The sequence below is a fragment of the Podarcis cretensis genome, assembly GCF_951804945.1.
Source record: "Podarcis cretensis genome assembly, chromosome: 2".
NCBI lineage: Eukaryota > Metazoa > Chordata > Lepidosauria > Squamata > Lacertidae > Podarcis > Podarcis cretensis.
This window is the reverse complement of record NC_137171.1, coordinates 99222236-99239956: the sequence shown is the minus strand read 5'-3', so window position 1 is coordinate 99239956 and position 17721 is coordinate 99222236. Positions and strand designations below refer to the sequence as shown.

General features: G+C 39.7%; 1 protein-coding gene across 8 annotated transcripts in view; it reads right to left on the bottom strand.

Moving 5' to 3' along the window:
* Positions 1-1379: 1379 nt before the first annotated feature.
* The window catches only part of UBA3 (ubiquitin like modifier activating enzyme 3), a 31141-nt gene continuing 14799 nt past the window's right edge, over positions 1380-17721 (bottom strand). For 2 of the 8 annotated variants that reach the window (XM_079963426.1, XM_079963425.1), the window contains exons 2-17: positions 13958-14078; positions 12632-12712; positions 10376-10458; positions 9522-9602; positions 8256-8299; positions 7967-8031; positions 7219-7374; positions 7034-7136; positions 6308-6421; positions 6031-6084; positions 5347-5383; positions 5192-5273; positions 3677-3777; positions 3374-3437; positions 3207-3261; positions 1380-2572 (exon numbers count right to left, since the gene is read on the bottom strand). In XM_079963426.1, coding sequence (XP_079819552.1) covers positions 2484-2572; positions 3207-3261; positions 3374-3437; positions 3677-3777; positions 5192-5273; positions 5347-5383; positions 6031-6084; positions 6308-6421; positions 7034-7136; positions 7219-7374; positions 7967-8031; positions 8256-8299; positions 9522-9602; positions 10376-10458; positions 12632-12712; positions 13958-14077 — 1329 coding nt within the window. In that variant the 5' untranslated portion in view covers position 14078 and the 3' untranslated portion in view covers positions 1380-2483. Of the gene's footprint in view, positions 2573-3206; positions 3262-3373; positions 3438-3676; positions 3778-5191; positions 5274-5346; positions 5384-6030; positions 6085-6307; positions 6422-7033; positions 7137-7218; positions 7375-7966; positions 8032-8255; positions 8300-9521; positions 9603-10375; positions 10459-12631; positions 12713-13957; positions 14102-16406; positions 16563-16592; positions 16778-17084; positions 17148-17359; positions 17499-17721 lie in introns of those variants that run through there. The other 6 variants (XM_079963419.1, XM_079963420.1, XM_079963422.1 and 3 more) reach the window with 6 other exon arrangements.

The window sequence follows — 17721 nt, the reverse complement described above, 5'->3', positions numbered from 1 at the left end:
CGCCTTCCACGTAGCAAAACAAGCCGGCGCCCTCGCTCACGTGACGCCGGGCCTGCGTTGCCATAGCTTCCCCGGAGCGTCAGTCATTATGGGGAGCGGCCCCCTCGCTTCCTGGTGACGTTGCGCCGCCAACGTCGTCGTAGCGACGGGCGAGGCAGCTGGTTTCCCCGCCCCTAATGCGTAATTGTCGCTTCCCATTGGCTGCTCGGAGCTCTGATCGAAACTCGTAAAATATACCTTATTTAATAGGTATTTTTAAGGTGATTTGGCGTCGGTCGCCGCATATTGCACCCTGCCCTCTTTTAACATTTCCTGCAGGAAATCGCGCTTCGGAAAAGCCAAACGGGTCGGTTTCAAGAGGGCAAAACAGAAATGGGCCATTCTTTTATGAACATTTCCCCGAAGCCTTATTTGAATTAATCCTAAATTACCATGTTCTGGAAAGAGACCCCTTTACACGTTATCCAGCCACAATAATTTCAGAATTTCGGTTGACTTACAATTTTAAACCCAACCTTTCAGCCCAGAAAAGTGCAGCTGCTGACATTAAAGTGACATGTAACACTTCCTTGACAGAAGATGTAAAACAGGTCTTTTGACTTTCAGCCAAATTTTCTGCACGTGATTTAGTACTCAGAAGTGATGGTGGTTTGGGAACATTGTTGGCCATGAAGAATTGAGAATTACGTCTTGGGGGGAGCAAGTGTACAAGCTTTTATACATATTAATGGGGCTTGCTTCTCAGTAAACTTCTATGGAGCTTAAAGGTAAAGGGACCCCTGACCATCAGGTCCAGTTGTGGCTGACTCTGCGGTTGCGGTGCTCATCTCGCTTTATTGGCCAAGGGAGCTGGCTTACAGCTTCCAGATCACATGGCCAGCATGACTAAGCATGACTGGCGAACCAGAGCAGCTTTCCCCCCGGAGCAGTACCTATTTATGTACTTGCACTTTGATGTGCTTTCAAACTGCTAGGTTGGCAGGAGCAGGGACCGAGCAACGGGAGCTCACCCCGTTGCGGGGATTCGAACTGCTGACCTTCTGATCAGCAAGCCCTAGGCTCTGTGGTTTAACCCACAGCGCCACCCGCGTCCCTTGGAGCTTAGGCCTAGGTAAACCTGAATGCATGTAATATCTATTTGCTAAATCCTTGACTATATTTAGGGAGTCTAAATACACACACACACACACACACACACACACACACACAAGCTCATATCTTGAAAGCTTATATTTGGTTGATTTTCAGCGTGCCACTGGAATTATTAAAAAATATTTTTTCATCTTATTATATTTAGGGAGGACTTTGGTAGTTTTTTAAAAAATTTGACACTTTTTGTAGTTGTGCTTACAACGGATACTTTATGTCTCACAAACATGTATGTTTATATAATTTTTTATTAATAAATATCCTAACATCAACCCTGAATATTAGTGGGCAACACCATGCATAGTAGCCGCTAATACTTGCAAATATACAAATGAAGTATTTAATTTTTATCAACAGGTGGTGATTTAAGAACAATATTTCCGTATTTGGGGGAAAAAATACATTAACTTTTGGCAATCCTTAATATCCAACAGTTTCTTAAAGACATATTAAATAAAGAATTGGGCTGTATATATATTTCCCCCTGTCTGGTAAGTCCACTTCACAAGTAATGCAAAACCATGGCTTAGCAATAGAATACAAAGCACAGCAAACCTCAAGCTTGTGTTCTCTCTCTTCTCTGGGGTGTCTAAGTGATCAGAGCTTTCTGCTTTTGTTTTAGATTAGTTTTGTACATCTGAATCCAAAAAAGTCCTTAATTTTAGCTATGGTAAATGAAAATATGTCAGCTTCATAAACTATGGCTTTCCACTATGGATTTCCACTAACCATATTTCAGATAAATGCAATTTTTCCAGGTTTTGGAGAGCACAGTAAATTGCGATTCATCTAAAACAAACAAAAGCTTTTGAACTCTTCTCCTTGGAGCTGAACTAAAGAAGAAACGGGAGCACAAACCTGAGGCTCAACCATGCTCATTCTAAATTTTGATTTAGCCAGCCCAATGCCTCAGTCTAAGAACTGTTATATAGATACTAAAATGTAATTTAAAATCTTTGTTATTTATGTACATTCAGAGACTTCATAGGTGCTTCAAGAACTATTGCATTGACCATCATGACATTTCCACATGCACAAAGGGGCACTGACATTTATCAGAGTGATTACAAATTGAAAAAGTTATTGCTTGCTATACACATCAGATTTCTGTACATGAGTGAGCTTTTATACAGATAACATCAACCAAATATTGGTTTGCAAAGACAGTTCTAAAATAAGAGCAATTTATCCTGGATAAACTAACTTCCATCAATGCTTGTATTAACAGGGATAAGGTCTGGCTGTTTCATCTTCCCTCCTCTTAGTGCACAATGGTAGTTCTACAAGGTGTGCAAGATTTTTTTCAGTGCATGTTTACAACACTTGCATTTATATCAAGTAGTAAAATGAAGTTTGAAGAGCACAGTCTGTGGTGTAGTGACATCTGCAACTGCAAGTTCTTGGCCATCAACAAGTCCAAGCTCTGTATCAAGAAAAAGTTATAAGCACAGCATTTCAGTCACTTCTCTGCATGTATGGAAAATGTGCAACTGACAATTGACTCAGAACATTAGGAAATAAAACATTTTCTGTTATGAGACAAAATAATAAAAATTATTATTTTGCTTTTAGGAAAACAATTGTCCAGGTATTGATGTGAAAACATTACAGCTATTAATTTGGACCAGTGTCCAAAGAAATGAACAAATTATTCTGCACACCCAACAGCATTTTGGACTCTGAGCAGTATGTTTTTATTTCCAGTGGTTCTTATGGTTAGAATGGCAGTTATATTACAGCTTTACTCAAAAGAACAATCAGCTAACATTGAAAGAAAGAATAATCTTTATGTTTCTTATTTTCATGAAAACTAGTGTAGGGAGGCAGGAATCAGCACCTTTATGCACAGATTTTAAGAGTTGCACATCTCAAAGTCTTTGCTTTTGTCCCTTGAAACTTAACTATGCATGGAAGAAACTTTTGGGGAACTATTAACTCAAGTTTCCGCCCACCTCCTATATACTGTATCAACATACAGATACACCTGACGTTGTACAAAGTCAATTTGCTTCATTAAGCTTTATATCCCCTAAGCAATATTTCAAGGTTTATAATACCTTTTAAAGTCTTTGAAAGATTCGGCCTTGTTCGTTCTTCAATGGAAGCTACTGACTGTGAAAAGGGGACATAAACAGTGTTATTTTTTGCTTAAATAAATAAACACACACACACACAGACACACACACACACACACACAAATAAATTATAAGTATGTATTAGTCACCTGTATATAAAGGGTTTTATTTTTTCCATACATGGTGGCTGTTATTGCAGGAGATTTCATTTGCCTGTGCAAAAGAAACAACCAGTAATATTTTTTTAGAAACATGTATCACCATCCTTAATCTGCTAGGAATGTGTTTTCAGCAAGATATAAGGTTATATTAATCAAAGTCCAACTCAGAGTAGACACCATGAAATTAATGAGCCTAAGTTAGTCATGCCCATTAATGCCAAAGGGTCTACTCTGAGTAGGACTAATGTTGAATACTACCCATAGATCATACCATATTAATTTAATACTTACAATGAAGCACTATTTGTTAAATAATCCAAGACTTCTTGAAGTTTAGCTGACGGAGAAAATTCTATGTTTTGAGGGAGCTGACTGCAAGCCAGACAGTTCTCCTACAAAGCAGTAAATGAAATAGTCAATATGATTTAAAATGTAAATTAATCACTGTCATTTAATTCAAGTTATCAAAATCTCATCTAAAGTATACAAGGAATTATTTGCAAATGAAAAATTATACACTTTCATTGAAGTTGGTAGGTACTGGCCTGCAGTGCTTAGTGCAGTTTTTTAAAGATGAATATGAACATTTAAGCCATTTCTGCAGTATTACTGAGTTATGTCATCAAATATGAAATGCCTAGTAGTTCAACGATTTGAACATTCCTTCTGTAGTAAAAAAAATAATAGTGGCTTATCCCTGAATTCAAGTCTCCCTTTCAAAAAGGGGGGGGGGGGGTTTGCCCTCAGAGTTCATTCAAATATAAGTTTTCCTTAAAAGAAAGAACTGACATCCTAAATATATATTTTAAAAAACCTAATAGTATATGTGGAATAAATCAAGAATTAATGCTAGTGCATCAGATTCGGACCAAAAAATATATTAATATATTAAAAGTGATTGTTTGACAGGCGAGGTGTGAGCAATAGAATGATTCTACTCAAGTACTTGTCTTCCAGTAGCAGGGAAGAGACAAATGGGAGGAGAGGGGTGTTCAAATGACAAAATAAACTAGCTTTATTTATTACAAAAATATTCATCCTCTTTTTTTTCCTTCAAGGAATACAAATAATAAATAACATACAAAAAATACATTTAGAGTCCCACACACAAATCCAATTTCCCACTTAAAATTCATCCTCAGGTGGTCGTCTGCATAAAATCAAGAAGTGAGGGGCAAGCATGAGGATGGAAAACGTAGCTCTTCCCCAGTCCACACATTATCGTCTCCACTATTTTCTATGAAATTGAATGAAAATGTCTGCAGTGGGAGCCTGTTCTACGGCACAGATTTGTGGAAACTCTAGTCTTCCAACTTGCAGAGACAGTGATGGAACTAGTGCACTTGTACCTAGTCTCCTCCCTTGCGTGTTGATTTCATAAAGACAAACACTTGCTGAAGTCTCTCTTTTTCTCAGGTTAACTCATAAATGCTTTTTAAAAATGTATATGTCCTTAAAACAAGGGTCTGGTGGGCCTCTTTCAAGGACTGTGCTCTACAGTTGAAGAAATCCTATTATCAAGGAAGTCCAGGTTTTATTTTCTAAGTATATGCATGGAGCAGGGTCTCTCCCATGTACCATAATAGCCAGGAGTTTCATAAGGAGAAAATGCTTCCTAAGGTATGTGAAACCTGAACACCATGAACAAGGTTATATCTACCACGAGCAACTTGAGTGAGCATGGGAGCGTCAGATAGTTGCTTAGTTTACAAAGTTTTAGTTTTATATTTTCGGCGAGAGAAGTTCCATTATGACCCAAGCACTCAATAACGAACAGCTAAGAAAAAATTATGTGGCAATACCAACCTTCTTTTCGGCTTCAAATGTGTATGTGTACAGTCCATCTACATCATTGAATACCAAATAGTTGTTCAGAGGCATGTATGCACTGTAATGAAAAATCTGTTAGCATTCATAAGCAACAAGTGTCCTAAAAATGTTTTAATTCAGAAACACGTTACCTTGTGGCTAATTTAAAGACTTCAGTGGCACATACAGCTAGAAAAAGAAAGAGATAAACAACTAAAATTACTTGAAAATTAGAGGAAAGTACGGATCAAACATTTTACTTATGGAACAAGGAAAAGAATCAGCAGGTTTTGTGTTCAAAGTTTTCTAGAAGCTAAAGTATATGGTGAAATGTAATTATCTGAGGCAAATCTAGAATTACTACATGGAATTAAATGCAGTCAGAATATTAAACCCTTTATTGCCAGATTCTGACTTACCTATAACTCCCACCTCAAGGTGCCTTCCTAAAGATTCAGAACCTTAGAAATATTGCTAGACAGGTGTGCCAAATTTCCTTCTAGCAGTTTAATTTAAAGTTTATTTGAGGTAAATATATTGGTTATTTCAATGTGATTTACTAATAATTTTGCCAAGGGCTGCACTCATAGGCTGCAATCTTATATATATTTACTAGGGAGACAGTATAACTGTCCTTAATTAGACTTACTACTGGGAAGATATCCATAGGATTGCTCTGTCAAGTCCCGTCCCCCCCTTGTATATTTAAGCTAGTTCGTTACATTCAGCCTAAATACGTAAGGAGAAGAGGAAGACATGGTTTTCAGCTTAGATCTCCAATACTATTCTTACAGATGTAATTGGAAACAATTTTTTTTAAAATTGCATTACTGTACCTGCGATGACAGCATTTGTAGAAGCTACAGCTGGAATGATCCGCTTTACAACCCCTGCATTGAGAGAAGCAGCATCACAAACTTTTATGTTATTTCTACTTTGAACCGTTGGAAACATAATTCAAGGAAAGTATCTACAGTATTTTGTTGTAGTATGGTCACTACCTCAACCAACATAGAATAGGGCAAACTATAGCTAGACATGTATTGCTTATCATTGTGGTTTCCCAAAGACCAAAAAGGACCCACTGAACAGATGGCTTCTGCTGTATCTTACCTTGTGTGAGCCTGTAGGAAAGACCTTTAATATTAAACTGTGCTGCCCTTTCTAAAGACTTTTCAAAAATCCACTGTATGTGCTCAGGATCATCTCCATCTAAAGCAACACCTTCTACAAAAAAAGGGGAAAAAAGAAGTATGATTTTTACAACTTAAGCATGAAATGGTTCTTCATAACTGCAAATTACAGTAGTACCTTGGGTTGTGAACGGGATCCATTCCGGAGGCCCGTTTGCAACATGAAAAGAGCGCAACCTGAAGCGCCGTATCTGCGCAGGTGCGCGGCGCGATTTGGTGCTTGTGCACATGCACAAAGTGCAATTTAGCACTTCTGCACATGTGCAAGCGGTGAAACCCAGAAGTAACCCTTTCCGGTACTTCCAGGTTGCCACAGGACGTAACCTAAAAGAACATAACATGAAGCAAACGTAACATGAGGTATGACTGTATACCATTTTTTAAATAATAACTTGCTTGGGTGGAGTCTCAAAAAGAGAGACGTGACTACTATGAAATTTGCAAAGGGATAGGTTTATTATGAAAATGTGATTTCTAAAAAAAGAAATATAAATAAGAGAATCATAAAAAATAGCCAGAAGTAAGAGGAACTCAATCATGACTCCTAAGTCAAATTGCACAAAACAAGTGAAATAAAATATGGTAGGATTATTATGTTATTCAGCTTTCCGTTTTGACAAAGGTTCAATGGTAGTTTATTGATTACCTCCAAAAGGTTGTTCCTTGGGCCACTGCAGTATCCTGACATATTCAATGCAATGTTCTGGTAGCCGAGGCATTGAAGCAATTGTACACATAGGAAAATTTACCTAGAGAGAATGGATAAGGTGTTTCAACATGAATGTTGGAAGCGGCATGCCTGGCTATAAAGTATTTGTTCTATTTAGTTACCTGTGGTGGATAAAGTTCAAGTGTACATTCAATACAAGCTGTCATGCCAGGAATAATCACGCGAGCATTTCCTTTAAAGCCTTCAGTTCCTCCATCAATCAAAGGTATAATGGAACTTGGATCCAACACCCCATTTTCATGGTTTAAAAGTGAAATCTAAGGAGAGCAAAGAAGAGCATTAAGTCCATTTCCTCTAACCTCAACCCTCACCCTTCATAATATCCAAACTGAACAGTCCTTAGGGTATTATTTAACAGGACTTGCTGAACCTGAGTTGCCTGAAATAACTGCTGCATTAACTGTCCTGCATTTTTTTGTTCTGCGGAATGTGGTGGCAGTCCTCATTAAAGTACCTCAACTTCCAAAAACAGCTCAAAATTATTTCTGCGCAACTCATTTATGGGCATATTTCAGGAGCCTGAGAGCAGATAGCCATGAAACTTTCTGTCACAACTGAAATACGAGACCTTCATAAGCAGCAGGGCTTTATTAAAAGGCTACAGCTGCAGAGAGCCATGCTTTGCATTTCAAGTGTTCTCCCTTTTGTTTACCACATCCAATATGAAGTTGAAGAGCAACATATTGCAAATGCACATAAAGCAAAATCAATTTTCACAGACACTATTGGTGACAATCCTCCCTCTAGCCTCAAAACAAGTCCCACATTCAGGGAGGCTTTCAGCAGTACATGACTTAATAGTGCCTATATTTTGCAACAACTGAGTAACTTTACTTCCTAGGTATTTACCAGCATGCCATTTATCCATCTTCTTGCAATTATTGAATCCAAGCCACATACAATTATATGAAATTCTGAAAGAAAACATAAATATTGTTATGCACACTTGATACTTCCCTCGCTTTTCAGTATTGTTAGCATATTTTTCTATTGTTTCTACACAAAGACAGTTTGCTAGATGAGCTTTCTGTTTGTTGCATTTTCTCCTTCCTTTAAAGGAAAGAATAATAATGTTCTTTAACTGATTGGGGGGCACCCACAAGTCATTATTTTCACAATAGCACACTTAGTTACTTACGTCTATAGAAAGTGTCGTCTAGATCTTGAATTTTTTTGTAATGTCTGAAAAGATATACAGTAAAGGAATTCTCTTGTGGCAGTTACTTGGCCAAAACACAAATGCCCTTGCCTAATATGCACGCCACTGTCCAACACAAAATGCCTTACTATGGCTGCTAACTTCCTCAAAATTGTCTCTTTAAGAATAGCTTGAAGAGTTATTTAAAAATTAGACTAATGACAACACCTTTTTTTTGGAATGAGCCTGTCTGTTTACTGATTGTTCCAACACCACTGGAGGAGAACTGATGTCACACTTGTACCTTTTCCATAGCCATCTCATTGATCACTGTGGGAAAGAGGATACTGAACTAAATAGGCTTTTTTGATCAGATCCAGCAGGCAACTTTTCCCCATCCCACAATGGCTCTAAATTCTCTGTAGACTTAAGATGATATTACTGCATCCAAGCTGGGACAGATGAAGCCTAAAATCAGGGGAAAACTCATACCTGGTACATCTCTCTCAGCATCTGTGTACACACAAGTGTAGGTGATGTGGATGAAAAAGCATAACGGATCCATTTTCTGAATACTCAAGCTAATGTAGGAACTGCATTTAAATTAAAAATGCAGTAAGTTTTATGCACTGCATTAGAAACATGGCCACTTCAAGGGGTTCCAATGTGCTAACATCAGTGAACAGGCAAAACAGGCTTTTGGAATCACCGAACCCTCAGAAGGCATTTTAGAAATATTTACTGCTAAGACACTTGTAGTCTTAGGTTTCACTGTCAACTCTGTACATAAACTCAGATTTCAAAGACAGCATTATTATACATTATCACTGAAATGATAATCAATATCCACCATGTTTTTAATTGTTTGATCGTCTATCAGGCAGAAATTGAAAATGCCAGCTAATATATACGGTAAATAAAAACACAATCCACACATGCACTCAGAAGGATAGCATGTCTACAAAAACCAGTTTAAAGAACACACAATGCATATTCATGTTGAAGGTTGGGTGGCAGGGGCAGGAAATCATTGAACTTCAACTAACGCTGCAAAATGGTTTTGATGGTAAAGTAAGGCAAGGGGACTGCTATCTAACTCTGGAAACATTTGATGCTTTTGATATTTCTGAAGAAACCCATTAGGCTATTTTATTCAATGATTAATCTATGGACTAAAGCAAGCCACACCAAAAAGGAAAAGGGGGGGAAATGCAGGTGACTGTGGACATGAGAATAAATTGAATCCTTTTCTTCATAAAAGGATACGGTACAACAGCGCAATTGGGAATTCGGCTGTTTAGAAATTCAGCAGCAACTTCTGCTTTTGGCCGTCCAACATCTTTAGGTCTGCAAAAAACAATATTTGTTAGGAAACTGTTAGGATTATCCATTTTGCCTTACACAGAATCATGGGAGGTTAACTACAACCTCTGTTGAAATGCTAGTTTAAAGCAGGAAAGGCATGATTCAGAGGACTACACAATAAGTCAAGGATCTCAGTTCCCATTTTTCAAAGGTATCTCCATCCACTGGTATGGAAAATTCAGAAGTGGCTTCAGAACAAGCAACTGGTGTGAAAAAATAATAAAGCACACATATGTGAATGTGGTATGCAGAAAGGGGCACTTGAGATCATGGATTCTTATTTGTAAAAATGCCATATAATCAGCAGTGGGTTTTTTTTTCACAAGCTCCATCTCAGATACAAATATTTGACAGATGGGAGACTAGTCCTGACACACAGCCCCACAGTGTTTCTCTTGCTGTCTCCCATATTTGAAATCACCACAAGGTTGAAATGTGTGTGTTGTTGTTTTTTTTCTTTTGAAGGAAAAACATGCTATAGTGGTAAATCAGAGGGAAGAGGCAGGGAGAGAAGCAGGCAAGTGATAGCAGTAGTGAGTTAGCACTAAAGCAAGCAGACTTTATTTGGAAAGTTAGTGGGGTAAGAGTGAAATGCTAATTTACCATTAGGAATGCCACAGCATACATGTTTATTGAAAAAATATTCAACTCCCTGAATTCTGTTTTAAAGGAAATCTTACTGAAATAAATGAAGTTTTCTTGAAAATGAGAGCCAGAGTTTGCAGTTTATTCTCAATAGGAAATGTATGACTTACCGAAACAAAAATTGCCTATTCAGGTTAGATACATCAATGGTGTCCATGTCAATGACATGAATCTGCCTAAAACCAGACAATGCCTGAAGACATAAAGAGATCAGGGTTACAATAAAAACAGCAACATCTTTTCACTATTAGAAATGTTTGGACATATTTACTGCTTCTGAAAAATGGCCCCTTCTGAAGGGGCTGCAAATCTATCATTAAGATTGTCCACACTTAGGGCAGTGGTGTGTGTGTGTGTGTGTGTGTGTGCGCGCGCGCACACACACACACACACACACACACACACACACACAAACATACAAATTGGATGATATATATGCCACAGAAGGTAAACCTTATGCAGCACAGGCCCAACAGCCACCATTGCATAACCATGAGATATTCTTTATAGAAAACCCCCTAAGAAAATTCTTCGAACAAACTGACTAGTACAAGTCATTTTAAACAAATTACTGGGGGGAAAATCAGTAGTCACATATCTTGTTTGCAAATGTGACAATTAGAGATGCTTATGAAATTCTTCCTCTTCTAACCTGACTCTGGTTGTGGTAATTGCAAATTTGTCAATTTTGTTTGTAGGATATAACTGCTTTCTTCAAAGAGTTCCAAACTTTCTTCTTCTTAAGCAGATTACCAGTTAACAGCCAGCATCTTTACTTTTCCTTTAAAAGTTACCAAATGTACACAGTACATCTGTGCAGTAATCATATCGGAGTGAGAAAAGATAAGATTGCTTAATTTAACTGGTTCTTTTGTGAAATATGCCATTTTTGTGCAGTATTTTAACCAATGCACATATATTTATCAGTAACCTTTAAGGAGTGTGGGGGTATATCAGCTGAAAACTGCATCAAAGGGCGCATGTTCCAATCCCAAAATGAATTTTAGAAACTGTCCAAGTTAATTCAGAAGACAGGAAAAGTGGGACACATGATAGAGAAAAATTATCAAAGAGAATGGAATTAAATACCATTGGTTAAGCAAGTTGTGCTTAACAGATATAGCTTCTAAAAGCAAACTCTGTAAAGTTACTATGGTTTCCACTTGTCCCCCATTTCTTCCCAGTCATACTGTCTTTTCATCCTGCATCTAAGTCCAAATATCTGCAGATGACAAGATATAGCAGTAATGTTTTCAAAGCTCTCCCTATGGTTAAAGCTTATGGGTGACATCCATCCTCATCAATTCCCTGTAGCTCCTACAGTGGTGCCCCGCAAGACGAATGCCTCGCAAGACGGAAAACCCGCTAGACAAAAGGGTTTTCCGTTTTGGAGGCGCTTCGCAAAACGAATTTCCCTATGGGCTTGCTTCGCAAGACGAAAATGTCTTGCGAGTTCCTGCAGGTTTTTCCCCCTTTCCCCCCCCCCTTTTCCTAAGCCGCTAAGCCGCTTATCAGCTGATCCACTGATAAGCTGCTTAACAGCTGATCGCTAAAAGCCGCTAAACCGCTAATAGCGCTAATCCGCTAAGCTGTCAATGGGCTTGCTTCGCAAGACGAAAAAACCGCTATACGAAGAGCCTCATGGAACGGATTAATTTCGTCTTGCGAGGCACCACTGTATATGCTTTGAAGAGTATCCATAGGAAGGGTAAATTCCACTTAAAAAATCAAAAGTCTGCTGCACAAGTGGGACACTACTCTTGGCTGTCACCCTACATGTTTATGGGTACATTTTGGAAGTTGTCTCTTACTATTACAACAGCTGAAGCACAGTCTACATAATTGTGCTCATAAACTAATGGAGATGTTCCAGAATCAGGAATGAATCTATTATCTGCCTTGGTGAGGCAAATCAGGTTTTAAAAAATCCTCATTATTGCCTGCTGTCTTGTTAGTAAGAATAATTTGTTGGCTTTGTTTTTGGACAGGATTTATTCTTCATCAGACTCGACTTACAGCAAAACTAAAGAAAACTTTGCAAAAGTAAACAGGACAGTATTCCAAATATATTGGAAGTACCTCTGAGATGATTATTCATTTTTCATAAGTTTACGCAGATTACTGAATTGACTGTGTGTTGAGCATGTATTTGATTCTGTGTGATTTTGTACTTTAGTTTGTGTATGCAAACTTGCTACAATCTAGCTACTAAAGTAGATTGTTAAACATGTTTTATATGAGAATAAGGGATCGAACTAATCACATAACCCTTTGACTTCTCAGCGTGTAGAGCAAAAAGCTGGGCAACATGATTATTCTCTCAGTGAACAGCACAGGCTATCAATAAATAAAAATGAAATTGTTACCAGATTTTTGAGGAGTTCACATCCTAATCCTCCTGCTCCAATAACTAGAACTTTACACGTGTTTAAGAGAAAGTCAAGGGGCTGCAAAGAACCAAGACAGACAAACAGTTGTTGAAAACAGAATAACCAATATTATCACAGAACTTATTATAATGCAGTAAAATATTTCAAAATTGTGAAAATACAGTTCATTGTAAATCAGAATCTGCCTTTTGCCATTCAAGTTAAATTTGATTAGTACAGATAAACCAGCATTGCTACTTAAGTTATTTCAAGCTTGTTAAGATATGTGTTGTTTGTTTTAAATCAAATCAAAGTGTACACAGGAACAGAGATTGCAATGGCACAGCACTGAACTACATGGTTTATACAGATATATATTTCTGCCAGTTGAAAGTCTTTATGCAATCGTAATCTGACTATGGAAACACACTGCCTACAGATGGCCTGCTGCCACCTGCAGAGACAACATCTAATCAATGTGCACATGTTAACCTATGTCTATCCCACTGGAGATCGCATGGAATTCTATGGGTCTCACTCCCACATAAACATACACAGGACTGCAAGAAGAATACAGGAGTATTTCCCTAATTACTTTTAGCCAGAACTAAAAAGGTCAGGTGCAAAGAATGATGCCTGGGTAGAGACAAGTAGGGAGAAATAGCATGCAAGGTTGGGGGGTTAAGTGCACAGCCCCATAGCTGCTTTCCATCTCCTGAACTAGGGCGGCATTACCCCTGCATCAGGTGTATTCTGCATATATTTTAAAACTCAGCTATAAAATTAGGAAATATGACATAAATCTAAAACAAGTATATATGGCAAACCCAAAACAAATAGGTAATTCATAATTATCTCACCAAATTTTACTTCAAATAGTTCCCATGTTGAAATCCAGTGGTGTCTGTCCATCAAATGGACTTCTGTTGCAGGACAGGACTTTCCCTTCTCCTCCCTCCTGCAGCCCCTTGCACACGTCCAAAATTAGCTCCAGATGTCTGGGGAACCATTAGAGCAGATGTAGGGGTGCATGGAGCTGCACAAGGGAGGATAGGAAGGAAAGTTTGCATGTGCAATACTGAATGATGTCCACTACAGCCAAATTTCTTATTGTACACATCAAAGCTTCAAGTGCCCTACATGACTTTTAGCATCCAAACTATAATTTATGCAAGACCACATCAGTCATGCAGAAAATTAGTTGGTTAATTGCAAAAGTTTGCAGTCTTGTTCATTTTTAATTAATGAAGTGCAAACAAAAGAACAGTTCACAACAGCAACACAATACTACAAACATTTGTATTTAAAATAACTGTTTCTCACTTGAGTGCCTGGCTCGAAATCAGGGTGTGTGAAAGGTCCAGATCGCTCGAGGAACTTCTTTACATGGTTCCAGCGACCTTCCCAGTCTCCATTGTCCCCACACCCACCATCAACAGCCATTCTGCACAGAACATAGAAATTCAGCTGCAAAAAACCAATGGATAAACACACACACGCACACAATCTCTACAAACTTAAGACTTTCCTTTTGTATGATTATACATATCACAAGGTGCTACCAATTTTATCTTGTTCAGAGCAAATAAATGAAATATTTTAGGACTCTGCTGGCTACTAGACAGTGGGTCTAGTGTCTAAGTCATGCATAGAGAGGACTCACTGAAAACAATGAGACTTAAATTGCTCATATTTTAAGCCCCATTATTTCCAGTGAGTCTACTCCAAGCATGCCTAGATTTCGATCCAACCCATTAATAATACATCTATTTACAATAAACAGATATGTACTCTTAAAATTAAATTGCTATATGTGATTAGTTATGAATATATATATGCATGCACAAACTGAATATTCAGATTTATTTTACTTGGAAAACCAGTATGCCAAGCAGAGTTTTTAAAAATAAGGTGTTATTAGTATTCTTAAAGAACAATGATTAACACCAGACAGCTATTTCTGCCTCAATCTACTGAATATGCAGTAGATGTAATGCAAGGGTGGCTAACCTATGGCCTTCCATAAGTTCCTGAACTATGGCTCCCATCATTCCTGACCAATGTTGTGGTTGAGGAGTTTTGGGAGTCCAGTATCATGTGCAGGGCCCCAGGATTCTCACCCCTGGATTAAGGGATAAGAATACAAAAAGCAAATCAAGCGTTTCACTAAATTGATGTTTTGATGGGATGTTTTTATGTGGAAGACTAGCGTACTTCTGACAATAAAAGAGGAAACAACATGAGTAACTGATACACATCCATTGGCAATTCATTTCTGGGAACCCTGTAGCTTGTTACAAGCAATTATCTACATTTTAAACACAAAACTCACTTTTTAACAAATTGAAAGGGAAAGTGACATGCAAGTCACTTACAGTACTACATGTTAACAGTGAATTGGCTAGCAAATGTTTGAATTTTGCCTGACACAACATAACATCCAGTTTCAATTTCTATTCTATGTCCAATTTTACTTTCACATTATACAGATCACTGAGTCTCCTTAAAATACCAAAATTCAACCATTTAAATGTTTAGATGTGCACTGCAAGATATGAATTTTGTGTGTATACTGATCTTGGGATGTTTTAGTGTTTTTCACTATCCAAACTATGGCTGTTACCCAGTAGGGCTTAATAGAGAAGTGGAGTTATTGCCACATCAGCAGGCCTGTCCATGCACACCATCCTGGAGTGGGTGCAGAGATGCCATTATGTGACAGCAGTGGGGTTGGCTCAGTATCAAACAGATCTCAGACCAGCTTGGTCCCTTCTCCTTGCTGTTTCAGGGCTTTCTACTTGCTACTGCTGGCTGCCTGTAGAACTTCTACTCGCCTGCTGTTTCAGTGGACAGAAGCAGTAGGGCCAGGCAGAGGAAATCCAATCCTTCCTGTCTGTCAGGTGCAAAAGGGAGGCTGGATTGCACATTTAGCTTTACTGCAGTTTTAATTTCCTATAACCTGTTCTGAAAACCAGTTTAAGGGCAGAGTATAATAAAATAAATAAAACATGATACTCTGTAGTCTGAAGTCACATCTCAGCAAGATAACAAAACTGCCAATTGTGCAAAACTGCATTTACAATACTGTTTATAGTTTTGTATAGCTAGTGTTTCTAAGTAGTGCAACCATAGTTGCATCCCATTCCTACACCTTTCTTCTTGCAATTAAAGTCCACTGAGCTCAATGAGCCTTACCCTCAACTTTTAAGACTACAATTCCCATCATGCCTGACGACTGGTCCTGCTAGCTAGGGATCATGGGAGTTGTAAGCCAAAAACATCTGGAGGGCTGAAGTTGAGGAAGCCTGAATTAAATTATATCCTACAGCAGCCACCTGATGTCCTCCAGATACTGAGGAAGTAGTCCAAAAAATCCAGAGGACACCACATTGGTTATGGGTTACATCCCATGCCTTAAGAGAAGGCATTCTAGCACAACTGATCTCTCCCTTCTGTTCTCCCAGAAAGCTCACCAAAAGATCAGGGAGTACAAAATATTATGGGCTGTGTCATCTGGGGCTCTGTTGGGAAGGGGGAAATGCCCCAAAACTAGGTAGAGTAATTCATTTATGCAACTCTGGTTACAAACTTACAAATTTTACATTTCAAACAACTGTATGGAATCATTTCCTAGTCACGTTCCTTACTGTCATATTTTAGTTTTGCTTGCCTTTTTATATGCACAACTCTTGATTTTTACAAAGGATTTCCCATTAACATTCACTCATGCAATATACTGTAAGCAGTTTAGCAATTTGCAATACATTATTACCCAAGCGGCTTGTGCACTTCCCATCAAAATGTGCATTACCCATGATCTCTTTGATCTTTGAAGAGACCCTAATCCCTGTTAAGACTTGCAGCGACCCTTTAAGGATCTGCCACACTGAAATGCATCTTAGTGCAAGTTCCAATTATGGACCAGTTGGTCTTCGCAAGAGATATGATTCCACCACACCTGCTGAGTCTGCATAGCCCTCATTTCACTGCTCAGATGTGGGCTCACTTGACTGAACACTTGCTCTGCGCACACACAAAAACCTGTCCCGCATGTGGAAAACTAGCAGGGAAAAGGCTAGGTTTCTGCAAGCAGAGGCAGTCACAATGCTACTACTATTCATGCAGAGCAACATGAAGCCACATGAGCAGCCTCAAGTGGGTGTGATGCTGATCAGCTCCCATCAGCATCAGCCAGCATGGCCAGTCATAATGAGAGCTGTAGCCCAGCAACATCTGGCCAGCCCCACACTGGCTACCCCTGGTTTGAGGCAGAAGATTAGCACCTGAGGGAAGAACCTAGGCGCCTAGAGAGCCAGGTGCTTTTGATAATTCACACATACTTGTTTTTCTCATATATGGGGGGAGCCTGCCACACATTCCCAATTCAGTGGCCCCCTCGCCCACCTGTGCGGCCCCCCTCCATCCTCTGCCCCCTAAACCCAGCACTGACCCCATCTCTCTCTGCCTCTCTCCCGCTAGCCGCCGCTCCTCTAGCCTCCTTCTTTTCTTCTCCCTATAAAAGAGAGAGAGAATAAAAGAAGGGTCAGTCGCCGACCGGGTCAGGCTCGGGGCTCGCGCGCTCCCGCCACGACTTGGGCGCGGGGGGAGGGGGACAGGGCAGAGGCTGAGGGGGCGCAGCTCCCCGCCAGCCCCCTCCCTGGAAGAAGCGGCGGCGGCGGCGAAGGCAGCCAAGCGCGTGGGGGTGAGGAGGAGGCAGGTACTTACGGCTCCTCAACATCCGCCATAGCTGAGCCGCTCTCCTCCTGTCCTCTCCCTCCAACGGCTCGCCCACAATGCACCGCGGCCGGAAGTTCCGAGCCGGGCTCCCACTCGTCCTCGCTGACGGAGGCGATTCGAGCTTCTCCTGAGGGGAGGAGGAGGAGGAGGAGGCAGAGAGGCCTCGCTTCCGGTTTCCGTTAGAGCCGGTCGCTTTTAAAAACGCGCAAGCACAGACGCCAAATTCACCGCCCAGCCCAGCCTCCTGTTTCGCCGTGGGTTGAGCGAGTGCCGGGACCAGGTTGTGGGTTCGAATCCCCCTACTCGGCCATGCAGCCCACCGGGTGTGACCTTGGGCCTGTCGCCTGCCC